The sequence below is a fragment of the Echinococcus granulosus genome (assembly GCF_000524195.1).
Source record: "Echinococcus granulosus chromosome Unknown EG_S00009, whole genome shotgun sequence".
Taxonomy (NCBI): domain Eukaryota; kingdom Metazoa; phylum Platyhelminthes; class Cestoda; order Cyclophyllidea; family Taeniidae; genus Echinococcus; species Echinococcus granulosus.
In genome coordinates, this window is record NW_020170389.1 from 1252336 (window position 1) to 1267209 (window position 14874).

General features: G+C 38.6%; 1 protein-coding gene across 1 annotated transcript; it reads right to left on the reverse strand. All coding sequences in view use genetic code 11, as the record gives it.

Moving 5' to 3' along the window:
* Window positions 1-937: 937 nt before the first annotated feature.
* On the reverse strand, window positions 938-13319 carry EGR_02145 (ERC protein 2; the record flags this gene model as incomplete). Its single annotated transcript, XM_024491394.1, has 9 exons — window positions 938-1042; window positions 3065-3329; window positions 7693-7847; window positions 8046-8213; window positions 9441-9608; window positions 9731-9901; window positions 10115-10222; window positions 11828-12340; window positions 12525-13319. 9 exons carry the CDS (start codon window positions 13317-13319, stop codon window positions 938-940), a joined length of 2448 nt encoding a protein of 815 aa, XP_024354247.1.
* Window positions 13320-14874: the final 1555 nt, after the last annotated feature.

Genomic DNA, 14874 nt, shown 5'->3' on the forward strand with positions numbered 1-14874 from the left:
ATTTTCAGGGAAGGAGTGAAAGGAAAATAATTGCTGATCTCTTTTTGTTCATCAAGTGTTCTTGAAAAAGTGTAATCACAATCAATTTGTCAAAAAATGTTTGAGAAATTTACAAAATTCTTATTATGTGGCTGGATTAAAAATTTCTAGTTTATTTCGATCTCAAGCATTGCGACTTCAGTGGGTCTAACGATTTGAGATTTTGTTGAATCTTACTCTTAGTTAGATGGTTAAGTGAATAAAGTTAGAGTTTGAGCATTTGTGAAAAATGTCGTTTGAATCTGACCACCTCACTTTAAGTGTTAACCACGGACCAGATTCTACTGCATGGGATCCTCCCATGAGATTGGAAAGATTTGTTCCCTAAAATCATGATTTATGGGCATTATTTTAACTTTATTTTTATCCAAATTGTCTCAGAACTTCCCACATGCAAAAATAATAATTTTTGTAGGCTTAATCCATTTTCTCCGTTGGTCTAATTCACGAAAGCATCTTTTCGAATGGTAGGAACAATTTGGAAATAGAATGCTTGAATAAAAACACCGTATATGCCATTCATTTAATTGTTATATTTAAGATAGCTGCGAGCTGCTAAGAAGTGCTCAAAAGATCCAAAAATTATTTTGCTAAATATAGCCAACTGAAGGATACGCATCAACTTCACTTCTTACGAAACGCAACAAGCTTATAAACTGTAGCTATATTTAGGTGTATGGATCTTGTACTTTATATGATTCACCTTCTTTATAGCTCCATTTTAAAACAGTCACAGAGTATACCAGGAGGGTGAATGTAACGTACTCCTACTTACACTAAAATAATCTTATTTACCTTGGAGCTATAGTTGCTACACAGTAATAGTTCTAAACTCACCCTTTAGGTGATTTTACCCCTAATTCTTAAAAGCTGCAATTTGCTTATACATATTTAAAAGTTATAGACCGACTGTCCCGCATATTTCCGCCTCATAAACGTCCCATTGGCGACCGGTATGGCTAGCTTTCTGTTTCCGGGTTATGGGTTTTGGAAGGTTGGATTTCTAAGATGTACCTATTCAAAATTCATTTGCGCGAAATTAAAGCAAATTGTATTGTATTTTTAAAATCTCTTCTATATCGAAAAAATGAAACAGCCGTTCCATTTGTCACTGGTGAGTCCAAAATTTTGCTGTCAATTTTATTAACTAGGCGCCTATTGGAAAAAATTAAGTACTGACATTTTTACAATGTCATTTTAGCAGAATTCGAGTATGAGGTGTGAGATCCAAGTTTTAGTCAGAAGTAGAGATTATGCGGCATGGAACAACATCTATTATGAAATGAATCAAATTAACCATAAATTCTATTCAGTTCCGATACTCGGTATTGTCCTTTAACGCTAAAAAACACACTGTCTCGCAATTTACAGATATTTATGGCATTTTGAGATAGGCTGTCATTTACTGTGCAATTTTGCGACCACGTCTAGTTTAGAAGCATGACAAAGTGAGTTAAGTTTCTTAAATAGCTAAATAGCCACAACTTTTACAAAAATGCTTGTTTAAATTAACACTTTGTTGTAAATTGCTGCACTGTCACATGAAGGACTAAATCCAAAAAAATCTCATAGAAGGTTCCTATAAATTTTTCAGTATTCGAAAAGGAACTGTTATCGGCTCCGATACCTATTAAAAAGTGTGGTTATTCAGTGGCAAATAACTTATGGGATTTATCAAATGCACAAGCTTAAAGGAACGTCATATGCGAGGATAAATGAATCGCATCAAGGTATAAACTAGGATTTTAAACGAAAACAACTAAGAGAATCATAGCAAGTCAAATTGAATTAAAAAATGCAAGACAAGTTGAGGTCGCAGCCTGTAATGAAAGTGGAATCCCGTTTTCTATAAAAAAATCTCAAAAAACTAGAAGAGCTGTCTTTCCTGACGTTGAATCCCTTTTTTTACCGTTGCCTTTAGATTCAGAGCAAATAATAGGGTAGAAGTCGACTTCTGTGTAAATTTATGGGTGTCAAATAAGCGGTGTAGAGTAGTAGAAAGCTAAAAAATAGACTTTTGCAATAGCCATCCAATTTTATCTCAATTTTCGCACAAGTAATTTTGGGTTTAAATGATATGCATGTAAAATGCTTCAGTAAGCAAAGATAAGATTAACACATCCATGTTAAAACTATAAAGAAGCCGCAAAGAAGTTTAAAATAAGAAAATCAGTTGTATTTAGGCATTACATATCACTAAAATATATATTTTAAAAAACTAGTATAAAAGAATCCCTTCAACGTTGTCACTCACCAAGCCTCAACTTCCTGCCCTAATACCACCAAAGTAACAGAAGAACTAGTAAGGCGGGCTAAAAATTAAGAATTTGAATCAAATTAAATTGAAAGGTGATAATTAAAAAGAAAAAGGAGCATTGCTATGGTATTTACTTTGTTACAACTACGAAAAGTATTAAGAATATTGATTGGACAAGCGAATGGAAGCAATATTCGGTAACGCATCGAAAAAGCATGAGAGGATACCCATTGAGTTGTTCGTTTTGAGGTACTCACAATGAGCAAAAAAACACCAATTGCTTTAAATTCTATGTATATTGGATGAATTCCTTGGTAAGGACAGCCCTAGCTTTGATAAGAGGCAAAGGCTCAACATATTTTGCAAGCAACCAGTTGATTCTACCTTTACTTCAGGAAGGTTTAAACTAATGATGCATCTAGGTACAGGTGTATAAGAAACAGAAAATGAGTTAAAGTGCTAACATATCAAATTGGTTTTTCAAGCTTCTTTGATAAAGTTCCGGAAGGGTAGAATTTTGGATTGAAACAATGAAGTAATTGTGATATTTGAAAGGCAGCATAAAAATACTTTTATTTGGTTTCTATATGTGCACAGCCCACCATTGAAGAAAACACCATGGATGGTAGGCAGGTGGTTATGGCATGTAAAGAATAACAGAAAAACCGGACACCAGTTTTTTAATCACATATTAGTAAAAATAATGGCAAATGAGCAAGAGATGCACCTGATGGCATATGCATTAATCAGTAAAGAAGGAGGACGCACCAGCTGTTTCTCCAACTGGAGAGCGGACATCTCTGCATCGCGTTGACGTAATTGAGCCTGCAACTGGCCCACCTCAGTGTCTCGTTTGTAGCGGGAACTGCGCAGCTGCGCCACCTCCTCGAGTGCCTCGCTGAGCTGTGCGCTCTTTTCGTCTAGGTCTCTCAGTGCCGTGTCCAACCGCCCTCGCAGCTCTAGTTGTACCCTTCGTTGGCCCTCCGCCTCCTCCGCCCACTCCGCTTCATTGCGTTCACGCGCGTCCTTCAGCCTGTCCGCCACGGCCACATTTAACGAAAGTTACATGTGAACTTTACAGTGAATCACTACATACTAATTGAAATGATCGCTTTTGGTACGTTCTGTGGGAGGAGAATGCTGCGGAAGGTACTAAAAATAGTGTTAACATAATCGTATATTTCAGTGAACAAATAGAATCTGTATTGTTTTGATTGTTACAACAACTATTGAGATGGTTACAATGTTTACCAAGTGACATGATTAGAAAGACTTCTAAAAAGTGGGTAAAAATGCCTCAATTTGCCTGCAACTGTTAATGTCCGCCCTGAACGAGTGAATTAAAAGCGCACTGAATCACTTCAAATAAATTAAAAAATAGTAATTACATAGCGATTAATTATGCAAGCGCAGCCTTTTATTTGTTACTTGCAAGCCAAATAATCTGCACCATTTGGAAAAAACCAAATTAGCTACTATGTTCGAATAAATGCTCACTATTGAAATGAAAAAATTTCTTTTATCCCACATGACCATCTTGGGGTAACTATGGTAACGCAGGATGATAAAACAAGTCTCAGAAGACAGGAGAAACCAATGAGTATGCAGATAAACGCACTGCAATATAAATAGCGGTAGTTCAAAAGAGTACATTCCCGTGAATAGCAGCAAAAATACACTGTTTGCTGAGTGTTAGGAGTAATTTCCAATGAAATATAAAGGGCAATAAAACTCGAATCACTCTTGCACACACAGTGGCTTGAACGGATGGAGGTAATCTATCCCTCGTTTCGAAATTTCATTGATTTATCAAGAATTTTATTGTATTACTCTGCACATTTGTTTAACTCTGTTTTGGTTTTGCAGGCACGTAAGGCTCCGCCTTTGTGCTTCCGTTGGGCGGCATGGCCTCTGAGCCATGCTGATAGCCAAAAGCCCTTCTCTACATTAATAGCACATTCTGCCCTTCTATTAGGACTTCTTTCGTCTTTGGGAAGACTCGGGGCGCTACATCAGTAGCAGCGGATAGCAAACCGGATCCTAAAGGATAACTGCCTTGATTTCCATTCCAGAATGTAAAAACTTAACGAAGGGTTATGTATTGCGGATAGGAGAATCTGTAACGACCTCTAACAGGTGAAAAGTGATGTCTACCTTTGGCAGCTACTTTAGTCCCTTTTTTCTGCAGGAAAGCTATTAACAACAAAAGCGGCACTAGCCTTGAACTATTCGAAAAAGTTCGTCATGGAGCTATCCACAGCACCTGGCTAAAGATGCGATACCTCCTTCGCGTCTCTACTAGCTTGATGAAATTCATATAATTGTATGGCTGGACAGCATTAAAGTGAGGAACATTATCCCCACAAAACTGCTTCAAATTTAATTATTTTGCTAAATGACTCTCTTTTCAGGTTATTTATCTTGCGACTACCGATGGACACACATGATGGTTCACACATTTTCCCCATCCCCCAATGCAGTTCGCAAACAGGATGAAATTTCAGATTTAGTGGAATAGTCAAAAGGAGTCAGTGACATTGAGGTCGATGACCGCACCGACTACGTTGTGACGGTGGACGCAGGAGGCTGACAAGGGGAAGCGTCGGGGACGAAGCTTAAAAAAGTTGGGTGGTTAGGTAATGATCTGGTAATTTAACTCTTCGTTTTAGTTTCTCAGTCACTTACGCCTCCACCTTTTTACTTTTGCAAGGCGTCATGGCCATGCCAACAGCCCTCGACCCTTCTCTACGTTGACAAGACACATCCTGCCCTTGTTTTATGATTCCCTTCGTCGTCAAGACAGACACAGGACGCTACAAATGCGACTAATTAACGTGTATTTAAACATCATGAACGCACTGCCTTTAAGACATTTACAAACTTATTCGATTGATGCTGTTAGGTGGACGTAAGCATATCGAACGTTCCATCATTACTTTCTCGGCAATGATTTTACTACCTAATTGTGGCAAAAAAACCATACCATTTAAGCCCACACTTTCAACCTACTAGAAGCCGCACGAAAATGAAATAGGTGACATTCAAAGTGATTTGATTCTTGTAGTCGTTTTTGAATAAACGCCACGGTTTCGACTTAACTTTCTCGACTAACTTCAAAGCTCAAACACAGAATAAAGTGCCTTTTTGAGGAGTCGCCAAAAAATAATTTAAATTACTTTAAAACATCTACGTATGAGTAGCTAATTAGTTTTTTCGTTTTATTGGGCAGATACAAATCTCATATGTAAGACCAAAATAAATTTTACGATTAGATGAGGCAAAATAAGTTCCACCTAAACTTTTCAAGCCTAAATATCTGACTTCTCTAACAGTTTGGACTACTTGTATAACAAAGCTTTATGCTAGCAAGATGCAAATTTTCATTAAATTTGCTCCTTTTCGAACGTTGGGAACAATATTTGCATTATAGTAGTGAGGTATTAAGCATAGATTTCCTATTAAGAATAAGAAATTGGGCTAGATGATTTTGATGGCTACTCCCCTTTATTTGAAAAGTCATTCATCTAAATTCATGGTGAAGGGATTTGCTTTGAATAATGAAAATCAAGACAAATTCTGCCCTAAAGATTACTCATGTGAAAAACCGCTTCGCCCTTACACAAATTTATAAGGACCTCTCTTGTTACTGGGGTGCTTGATGAGCTGCCGAAGAGATGGCATTTTAACACAGATTAGTGAATGGTAAAATTTACATTTTTGAATAATTAAGACAGCATTCTCAGAACTGAAAGTATAGTATTTACTTCTCGCATTTCATAGGCCTAAGTATAGACACTCTCCTCGTAATCAGCATATAATAAATTGCAATGGTTATGGAAGACACTAAAATTCGATCAATCTGACAAAATTTCAACCTTATAATGGCAAATTCCATAGGCCTCGAATGGAGCTACATATTAAGTGTTTTGTAGAATGGCAAAAAACGATCTTCCAATGATATCATTTGGAAATATTTTTTACGAATGTCAAAATATACTGGTTGATAAATTGACCATTTTAATTAATCAGTCAACAGTGGATTGTGGATCTTCAGAGTTATTCTACAAACACGTACATGCCTATCGAAAATTCTTCATCCCTAATCATCCGCCAGAATTGTCAAAATGCAACAAAAATGATTTTGGCTTTTTGCGTACGTTCATCAAAAGAGCAGTCAGGAAACTGCAAAACGTCTTAAAGTGGCACAAATTTCATGCATAAAACAATTGTGCGCATTGTTTGCAGAAATTGTTAATGCCTGGCTAAAAGCACCACTAGTAGATTTAAGACAGTGTACTGTAGTACCGTGGTTATTTGTTTAACTCTTCGCTTTAGTTTCGCGGACGTTTAAGGCTCCGCCTTTGTACCTTCATTGAGCGACATGCCCTCTAGGCCATGTCAACAGCCCCCCGCCTTCTGTACGTCGTCAATGCATATTTTGCCCTAGTATTATGTCTTCTTTCAATTTTAGGAAATACTTAGGGCACTACAGTGTCACTGAGCCTTTTGGATCAGCTCCGCACTTTAGTTACGCGAAAACACCGTATTTCCTAACACAGGCTGTCAGTACTGCACATGCATGGATGTCTTAGAGAAGAACATACTTGTTAGCTAACCCCTATATTAAGCAATATTTTAGATTACACATATTTTCAAGTGCCAAATGAATGCTTGTCCTTCGCGTAACCAGTAACATATTTGTCTAGCTAACGTGAACACACCTATTTAAACATAAAGTCACGCCTTTCGTGTTCCGATATGATGACCAATCGTATCCAAGCATATTTTGAAAAGTATTTGAAACCACAGGGAATTGCCCATAACAATAACCGACTTCAAAAATGCATAATTCATTTCCATTAAATTCTTATGCTAATCTTAAGGTAACTTAATCGAAGATCCCTAAGGAGCACCTACATTCGATTTCACTTAAAGGCATATTCCTGAATCTCCTACTTAGTCCAGAACAATTGCCTTATTTAGACTTGATGTCAATTTAGTTAGACAGCACATTTGGTATCAAACGATGTAAAAGCATCACTTGCGCATCGTGAGGGGCTCAATCAAGCATTCTCTTCATTTGTCATATACTTAGAGTATGAGAAAGCAGAATTAGCAAAAACTACATTTTATATGTGATACTGTGTGTTGTAGTCGGTGGTAGTTTACTTCACCTTTCTTTGTGGTTAAAGGACATAAAATCGGCTACCCATTAATGTAGCATTTTGTCATGTTAATGACTTGCTTAAGGGATTTGCTACAATTTTCCACATCAGCTTACAAAAGTTTGATTATCTACAACCCGCTGATAAGCAATTGTCAAAGCCTAAAGGACTAGAGAGGTTAAGTTCAGTTTTAAAAAAAATAGGACTGAAATTAATGAGAAATAAACAAACCTTTCAATCTGCCTATCTTTCTCCTTCAAAGTGTCTTCTAAGCTGGCCTTCGGACCTTCTGTACCGATTTTCTCGCTACTTAGACGCGAAAGCCTTGATTTTAAACTGGTTAGTTGAGTTTCTTTTTCCGTCACCATCTCTTCCAAATTTTCAACCTATATAAACGCGGAAGGAATGGTGAATCCCAACATTTTGATTTGAGAATATAAAATAAGGCTAAGGTGAATAGTGCCTCATCAAAATTTCAACTTTTAGTAAATCTTTGTTGCAAAATATGATTTTAATTTCACTCAAAACTAAACTATTTCACTTAAAAGTACCATCAGCTCTTGTTTTTAACAAGTCGAGCTAACCTTGCGCTGAAGTAATGAAATTTTCCTCTCCTTCAAATCGACTTGATCCTTCAATTCCGCCAATTCCGTTTCCAGTTGCCGTTTTCCTGTGGTGTTGCTTGCTACTAATTTCGTCTTCTTTTCCAGCAAACCCTCCTTCTCTTTCAGACGCTTTCTGAAGTCCTCAATCTAGAAGCAACAGAATGCAAAACAACAGATGACTTGGTTCCTCCGTTGTGGGTGCTTCAAAAAGCGGCTATAGGCATTAATTATTTCGCTAGCCACTGGATATACTGGTACCACTCAGTGATATTATTAATGTAGCACTACTTATGATGAAACCTACTACACGCAAAGTAGATCTGAAAAATCACTTGAATATTGAAATCCGGAGGGTTAAATAAAAAATCTGAATGTGTGCAGTGTAAATGACAATAGGAAACGTTTTCTTTTTGAGGGCATGTAAACACAAAGGACAGAGCGCATGTTTGAGAAATGGTTTTCGCTCCAACACTGGAAAATGCGAAAGCTGGTAAATACCATGGAAACAATGCATAGGACTTTGGATATACGCTGGAGAAGCTAGAGATACCACAGATGACTATGGTTCGAAACAAAACATACAAGGCTTAGTTACAGTCGTGAGCCAATTGTGAGCAGAATTGAAAACTGATCTTCAAACCAAGAGTCGAGATCATGCTGTTCCTTCGTTTTTTCATTTTAATAGTTTCCAAAAGAAATAATAAATGTTTGTGAATAAGTAACACTTAGCGGAACTGCAACAACGTGGATCTATTTCTCAAAAGTTTAAAAGAGGTTACAGCGTATGTTGTTGCAAAAATACCAGCTTTAAAAAGGTCAACTTAGCTGCATCTTTTATGTTGTCTACAGCATGCCATTTTCTTTTAGTTTAATAAAAGGCGTGCCAGGTCAAAAGCAAAACGAAAGCTAAAGTAGTCAGAACCGTTCCCCGAGGATTTCTCAATCGATTGGTCTACAGCTCTATTCAAATTATTTAATTACCAATCGTCAAAATTGAGAAAGTTTGAATAAATTTGGCCATCACGCACCTATTAAAGGCCGATTTTGCAATGCGAGAGTAATTAAATCTTGGTAGAACTGATTTAGGATACCAAATAATAGCACAACTTAAACACATCAGATGCTCCACCTTTCATAAGTATTCAGAACGCCCACATTGGAGACACGTGCCCTCATTTTAATTAAACCTGACAACATTTTAAAATCATTTAACGTTTGGTCACAAAACCTAAATCATGGAGTCAACAACAATTTGTAAAAGGATTTTCTGTGTTTTTAGGGGAGATTTTTGTTACACGTATTTAGGCCTTAAAATATGAACATGATTGCCTGTCGATAAAGTTTATTAAGCAGCACTTGCCAACCCTCACTTACATCGGCAGTGAGCATCGACACCTTGTTTTCGCGGGCTTTGACTTGTTCTTTCAGCACGCTGATGTGATGGTTTTGATCTTGCTGTTGCTTTTCCGCCATTTCTAACCGTGATTGTAAGGCATAGATCTCGTTATCACGTTTTGAGAGCTCACTCGTAAGGAACTCAACCTTAGAATTTAATTAAAAGAGACTGGAATGTGGTAATTTGCAATGAAAGATGAAGAGTTGTTGGAAGGCCAACAATCCTTAACGTTATTCCTATTGTTCTCATTTTTCAAACAGCTTCTTACCTTTGACTTAAGGAGACGCTCGTTACTTCTAAAGGTGTTCAAGGTTCGATCGACATCTTCAATTCCACTGCTCAACGACGTTGTCGGAGTAACGATTCCCTCATCTCGAAGTCGAGCGATTTCATCTTCCAGGAGACGGATTTCATTTTCCAACGTCAATATTTTAGACTCCTAAAAGATGTATTGAAAAGAGCATCAAGAGTTAGGTAACCAGGACCTCAGCTGGGTGTTTAAACGTTGGGTAGAGAATAAGAAATTTTAATCGTGAATTTTATTAATGTGTGGAGCTCTTAATCTGGTAGGTTCCATGCAGATGTGTCCCTAAAAACTAAACCTAGGGTTCCATAAGTAAATAAATAGAACGAATGTTTAGTATATTTTTACCTTTGTATCAACGATTGCTTGAAGTGTTTGAACTTCACGGATATTTAGGCGAAGTCCCTCGTTCTCGTGCTTCAATGCGTCATAATCTTGTGATACACCATCTAGTTCCTATAAAGTTACACAATTGGAAAAATTATCATTAAAGACGCAATTTGGACTTTGAATGATAATAGCAACCACGATAGAATTACCTATAAATTGAAAGCTAACATTCGATTCTTGGACTACAGAACTCACTGGGAAGAGAATACTTTACTATGCTATCGAGAGGTAATGCTACGCGATCTCTGCATTATCGATACCATTATTCTCCTACAAAAAAAATGCTGACTTCCAAAGTTCGCTCCATTACAAAAAGTTTAAAATTACGTTTAAAATTATCTGCGTGTTGTGTCCAAATTTCCAAACTTCACCACATGAATATTTGATTGAAGACATTCTGGCAAAGTCTGGAAGTCAGGTTATTGCGACTGTTTTAAATTACTTTTGGGACTTTATTTCACCTCAGCCCAAACGACGTTTCCTCGTGCAATGAAGGCTTACTTTAAGGGCAATGGTAGGTTATTAGCAATGCGAAAATATTGTATCTTAGACCATGAGCCTGATCGTATTTTTTACCATTGGTCATAAAATTTGTTGTTTAATATACGACGCTGCGTGACAATTCTGAGGTGAAAACGGTAGCGCCTAGGGGAGCGCAGTGTACGCAAGGCGTAGGCAACATCCCTTTCCCGGGACAGCAGGCACGTCAGCGGACGCACCCGCAAGTGAGCACACACGGACGCACAGACGTGCGCATACACAATCAATACCGTCTGATTACGGCTCAGATGTATTGGCCAATCAGAAGAGCGGCAGCGAGAAGGGTGTCGTGCGATTTGCCTACATTCCCCCACCTTTTGAAAGTTGTAGTAAAAATTGGTTCACCTTTTTGCTAAGCCGATGGTAAAACCGCTTTCCGGGGGAGAGAAAAAAACCTGCATAGACTAGCCATAGTAACTTCACGACTTACATGAATTCGTTAAAAGTAGCCAATTTCCTGCAATTTTAGCAGGAATTTGAGGGTTCTTATTTATGTACGACAGACTGATTTGACGTAACTTTTTCAAAGTCGCAATCTAGGCTTATGGCTTAAAATATTGTAAAATTTACCTTAACTGAAGGTAAGTGTTGGCATAGCTGTAGCCGTCTGCATAAATGCGGCGGGTCTTCATTACGTAGAAATGCTGAGGTTTAATTTACTTTTATACCATTGATCTTTTAAGCAAATGGCAAAACAATATCTTAGTCCTTAGGAGGACTATGTTGAGTAGGATCGTAATTTCCCATCCTCCTGATCATCAGCGGTGTCTACCTTTAAAATACCATTCAAAGCAAAGGAAATCAAGATAGCACTTTGTAATCGAGAAAATGTTCTGTTTTATTTTCCACAGAAACCACTGATCTTTCTAAGGCTTTGCTGTAATTGCATCAAACGGTTTCGAACACGATTTGTAAAGACCGATGTCAAGCTTAAATCGAAATTATATGTTGTAGATGTAGGTCAGAGCACGTATTGTTTATAACGCAATCCATTTTCAGCCTTAACATGTTGTCAATTCAATGTGCATGCGTACCATAAGGCAGCTAAAGAAATTCTGGTAAATACTAAAGTCCTTTTTAATAATATTCAGAGATGACGGCCTGGATTATCAATATACGATGATAGCTTACATCTTTGAGCTGGTTTCTCGTCATTTCACATTCAACAAGAGCTTTTTCGGCTTCACTTTCCCTATGGAAGGCCTCATTTAGTTGTTCTCTAAGTCTTCCAATCTCATTTCTGTCAGATTCTAGACGGTCAATGCGAATGCTGGCGAGACCGGAGTCCCCTACTGGAGCTAAAGCCTGGTCTGTCTTGCTGCCGCCCCCAATTTGTTGCTGTTGCTGTTGACCTGACTGTTGTTGAGCTGTGACAGCCTTTCCTGATTTGACAGCCTCAACCAGCCTCCGCAAACTCTCTTCAGTGGTTATCAGACTGGCCTGTAGACTAGAGGCTCGCTTTTCCGCTTTCTCAATTGACTTGCTCAGTAGACAGTTTTCGCAAGTCAACTCGTCTATGCGCCGTCGCATCACTTCAAACTCGTTGACTTCATTTCCGTCGGGCCCCATCTTGAATCGGGAGGCATTCTTCTCACGCTCTCTTCGCAAATCGGCATCGGAATTGTGCAGAGCCTGTAGCATTGTCTAAAATAGTTGTTAAGATTCTATGTCAAATTCATGAAGTTCAACTAAAGTGACAAAAGTTCAGCTTGAATTTTATGCAACGAGTATTTAATAACGATTGCTGCATTCGGGCGAATAAAAGGTTTCCCGGATAAACAATCGCTGTGTTAAAAAGCAATCTAAAATTTCTGTTGAGTTTGACAACCTGTTTTTCCAATTGCAGTTGATGAAGATGGTCGGCGAGAATAGCATACTTAGCATTTTCCTCCTTTCTCATAGCACGCTCTCTTTTAAGTTCTGGACTCCAAAATGTGCGAATGCTCGTCATACATGCGTTTAACTTTTCCCTAGTTACGTCGAGTTCTTGATGAAGCCTTACGAATTCGCGTTGGATATTGACTACATCTACACTGTTCGATAGCGTCATGACTCCTGAGCTATTGTCGACACCGCCGTAGCCGCCATAGCTGGCTACTCCACTGGGGTTATTGAAGCCAGCAACTGGGGTCATTAGAGAAACACCTGCTCCTAGTTCATCGATTCTTTCATTCCCTGTATTCCCATACACACTGTACGGACCACGGTTAATGCCAACGCCGTGAGGCATCAAAGCGCTGTTATATTCGCAGAGGCCGTGCCTTTCCAGGTTCATATCATACGATTGTGCCCGACGTTGTTCAGTCGCTTGGGCAGCTGAAAAAAGGGAAACCGATGGCTGATACGATGGGCTCTGACCATATAGATATCCGGGAGGGTAAACTGTTCGATTATGGCGTTGAGATGAACCCGAGTAGTAGCCTCGATTTCCACCTTGGTGATTCGGCTCCCGATCAACTGACGCAGCACGTCCATCATAAGGCGAGTTAATGACCTGCTGCGGTCTAATCTGAGGCGTTTCTCTTTGATTATGAAATGAGCCTTCTAGTAAATCAAAATAAACCAGATCACGAGCACTTGATGGTCTCGGTCGATCGGAATGACGCGGTGGAGCGGTAGGCATGTAGGAATAAGGTTGGCTAGGGCTATTCAAGCTGGACGTGTAAGGTATATTATCCATAATTTGGTCTTGTATCATTACTAGGGTTATAAGCGAAGTACAATTTGAGGAGAGGGAAAAGCGGCAGAGAAGTAGTCACTTTGCATTATGCGCTAGACGCCGAGAAGTCCTGCTAGGTCATTGATGTAACAAATAACAACAAATATTTTACCACCAAGAAAAATTCTCAAAAATGGTTTAGTTAAGGCCAAGGCAGCTACTCTTTTTGTATTTCAAAAACATGTCGCTTTTGTATGTCCTTGTTCAGATAAAATATAAAGAATGATCGGACATTCTTGTATAAAATTGTCGATGAATTATAAAGACAATAGACAAAAGTGCCAATCTAGCCAAATAGCTTCTACAAACTCTTCGAATTGTCACGGTTTAAAATAGAAGTGACTGTACTTTGGTCATAATTTTAAAGTTGGCAGAAGTGTGCACCCCAACAAAGTGCAGGAATTGAAGTGACCGAGAGGCCAAGCACACAGCAACCAGTTCATAAATCCACTACATAGACCCTCCTTTCTTTTGCGCACCATTCTCAACGATAACCTTCGTAACACCATCGTATCGATCAGCACAATGTGCCGCGTGCATTAAACGTAGGACGAGGCTAGTAGATCCCCTCTTCTCTGGCCCTCATTCGGTATGTGTACTAAAGTAAGTAAGTGGGCAAAGAAAAAGTGCAAGTTCAAGGAGGCGTGAACACGATGTTGACTCCTTAGCTCACCTTTCCTCTAAAAGGAACCTTAAAACAACACAAATATTACATAAAAGCCGCACAAGCACTGGCAATGTCAGTCATTGAGTTTTCATGCACGTTATGAGGCCATCGACCCAAACTTTGCTAAGGCGTCTCAGAAATTCCATTTCATTCAAAGTTATGCCCTTTTTATGGACCGAAGTTTAATGCATGTGGTTCATAACTTACCATCAGTAAAGATGCATTTGTAAAAATATTTGTCTTGAGGAAACGCTGCTGGAGAATTAACAGGAGGTTCAAACATTTCTCTTAAATTGCGAAGTTTGTAGTACTGAAAAACAAACTTGCTATTCCTACATGTAACATTTTTATTTGTAACTTTGTCGTAACATCAAAAGATCTTGATTGTTGCTAATTCTCGAAAACGTTAAATTTGCCTCGACTAAATACCAAAAATCAAATACCCCAGAGGGCCGCCGATGTAGCGCTGTTGTCTACAAGTGGTAAAGCCTTGTTGATGTAGTGCTTAGCCGTCGTTAGGCCCTGGCACATGCCAAAATCGTCCTCTTATTCTGTCATGTGTATAGGATCATATGTTTTCTGTCTGTTCTTTTTTCAATTAACCGCTTTTGTCCCGTCCTACTGTCGGGTCGTCGGTGGAAATCATACATATCTGCAGCAGAACGAAATGCGTATGTTTGAAATTCTAATTGGTTGTCTCAATAAGTGTGTGGGGACTTTGACGTTCGGCGACCTTCCGCGTTGTCACGCATCAAATCATGCACTGTTATCGAAGGAAACCTTCTAATCGTG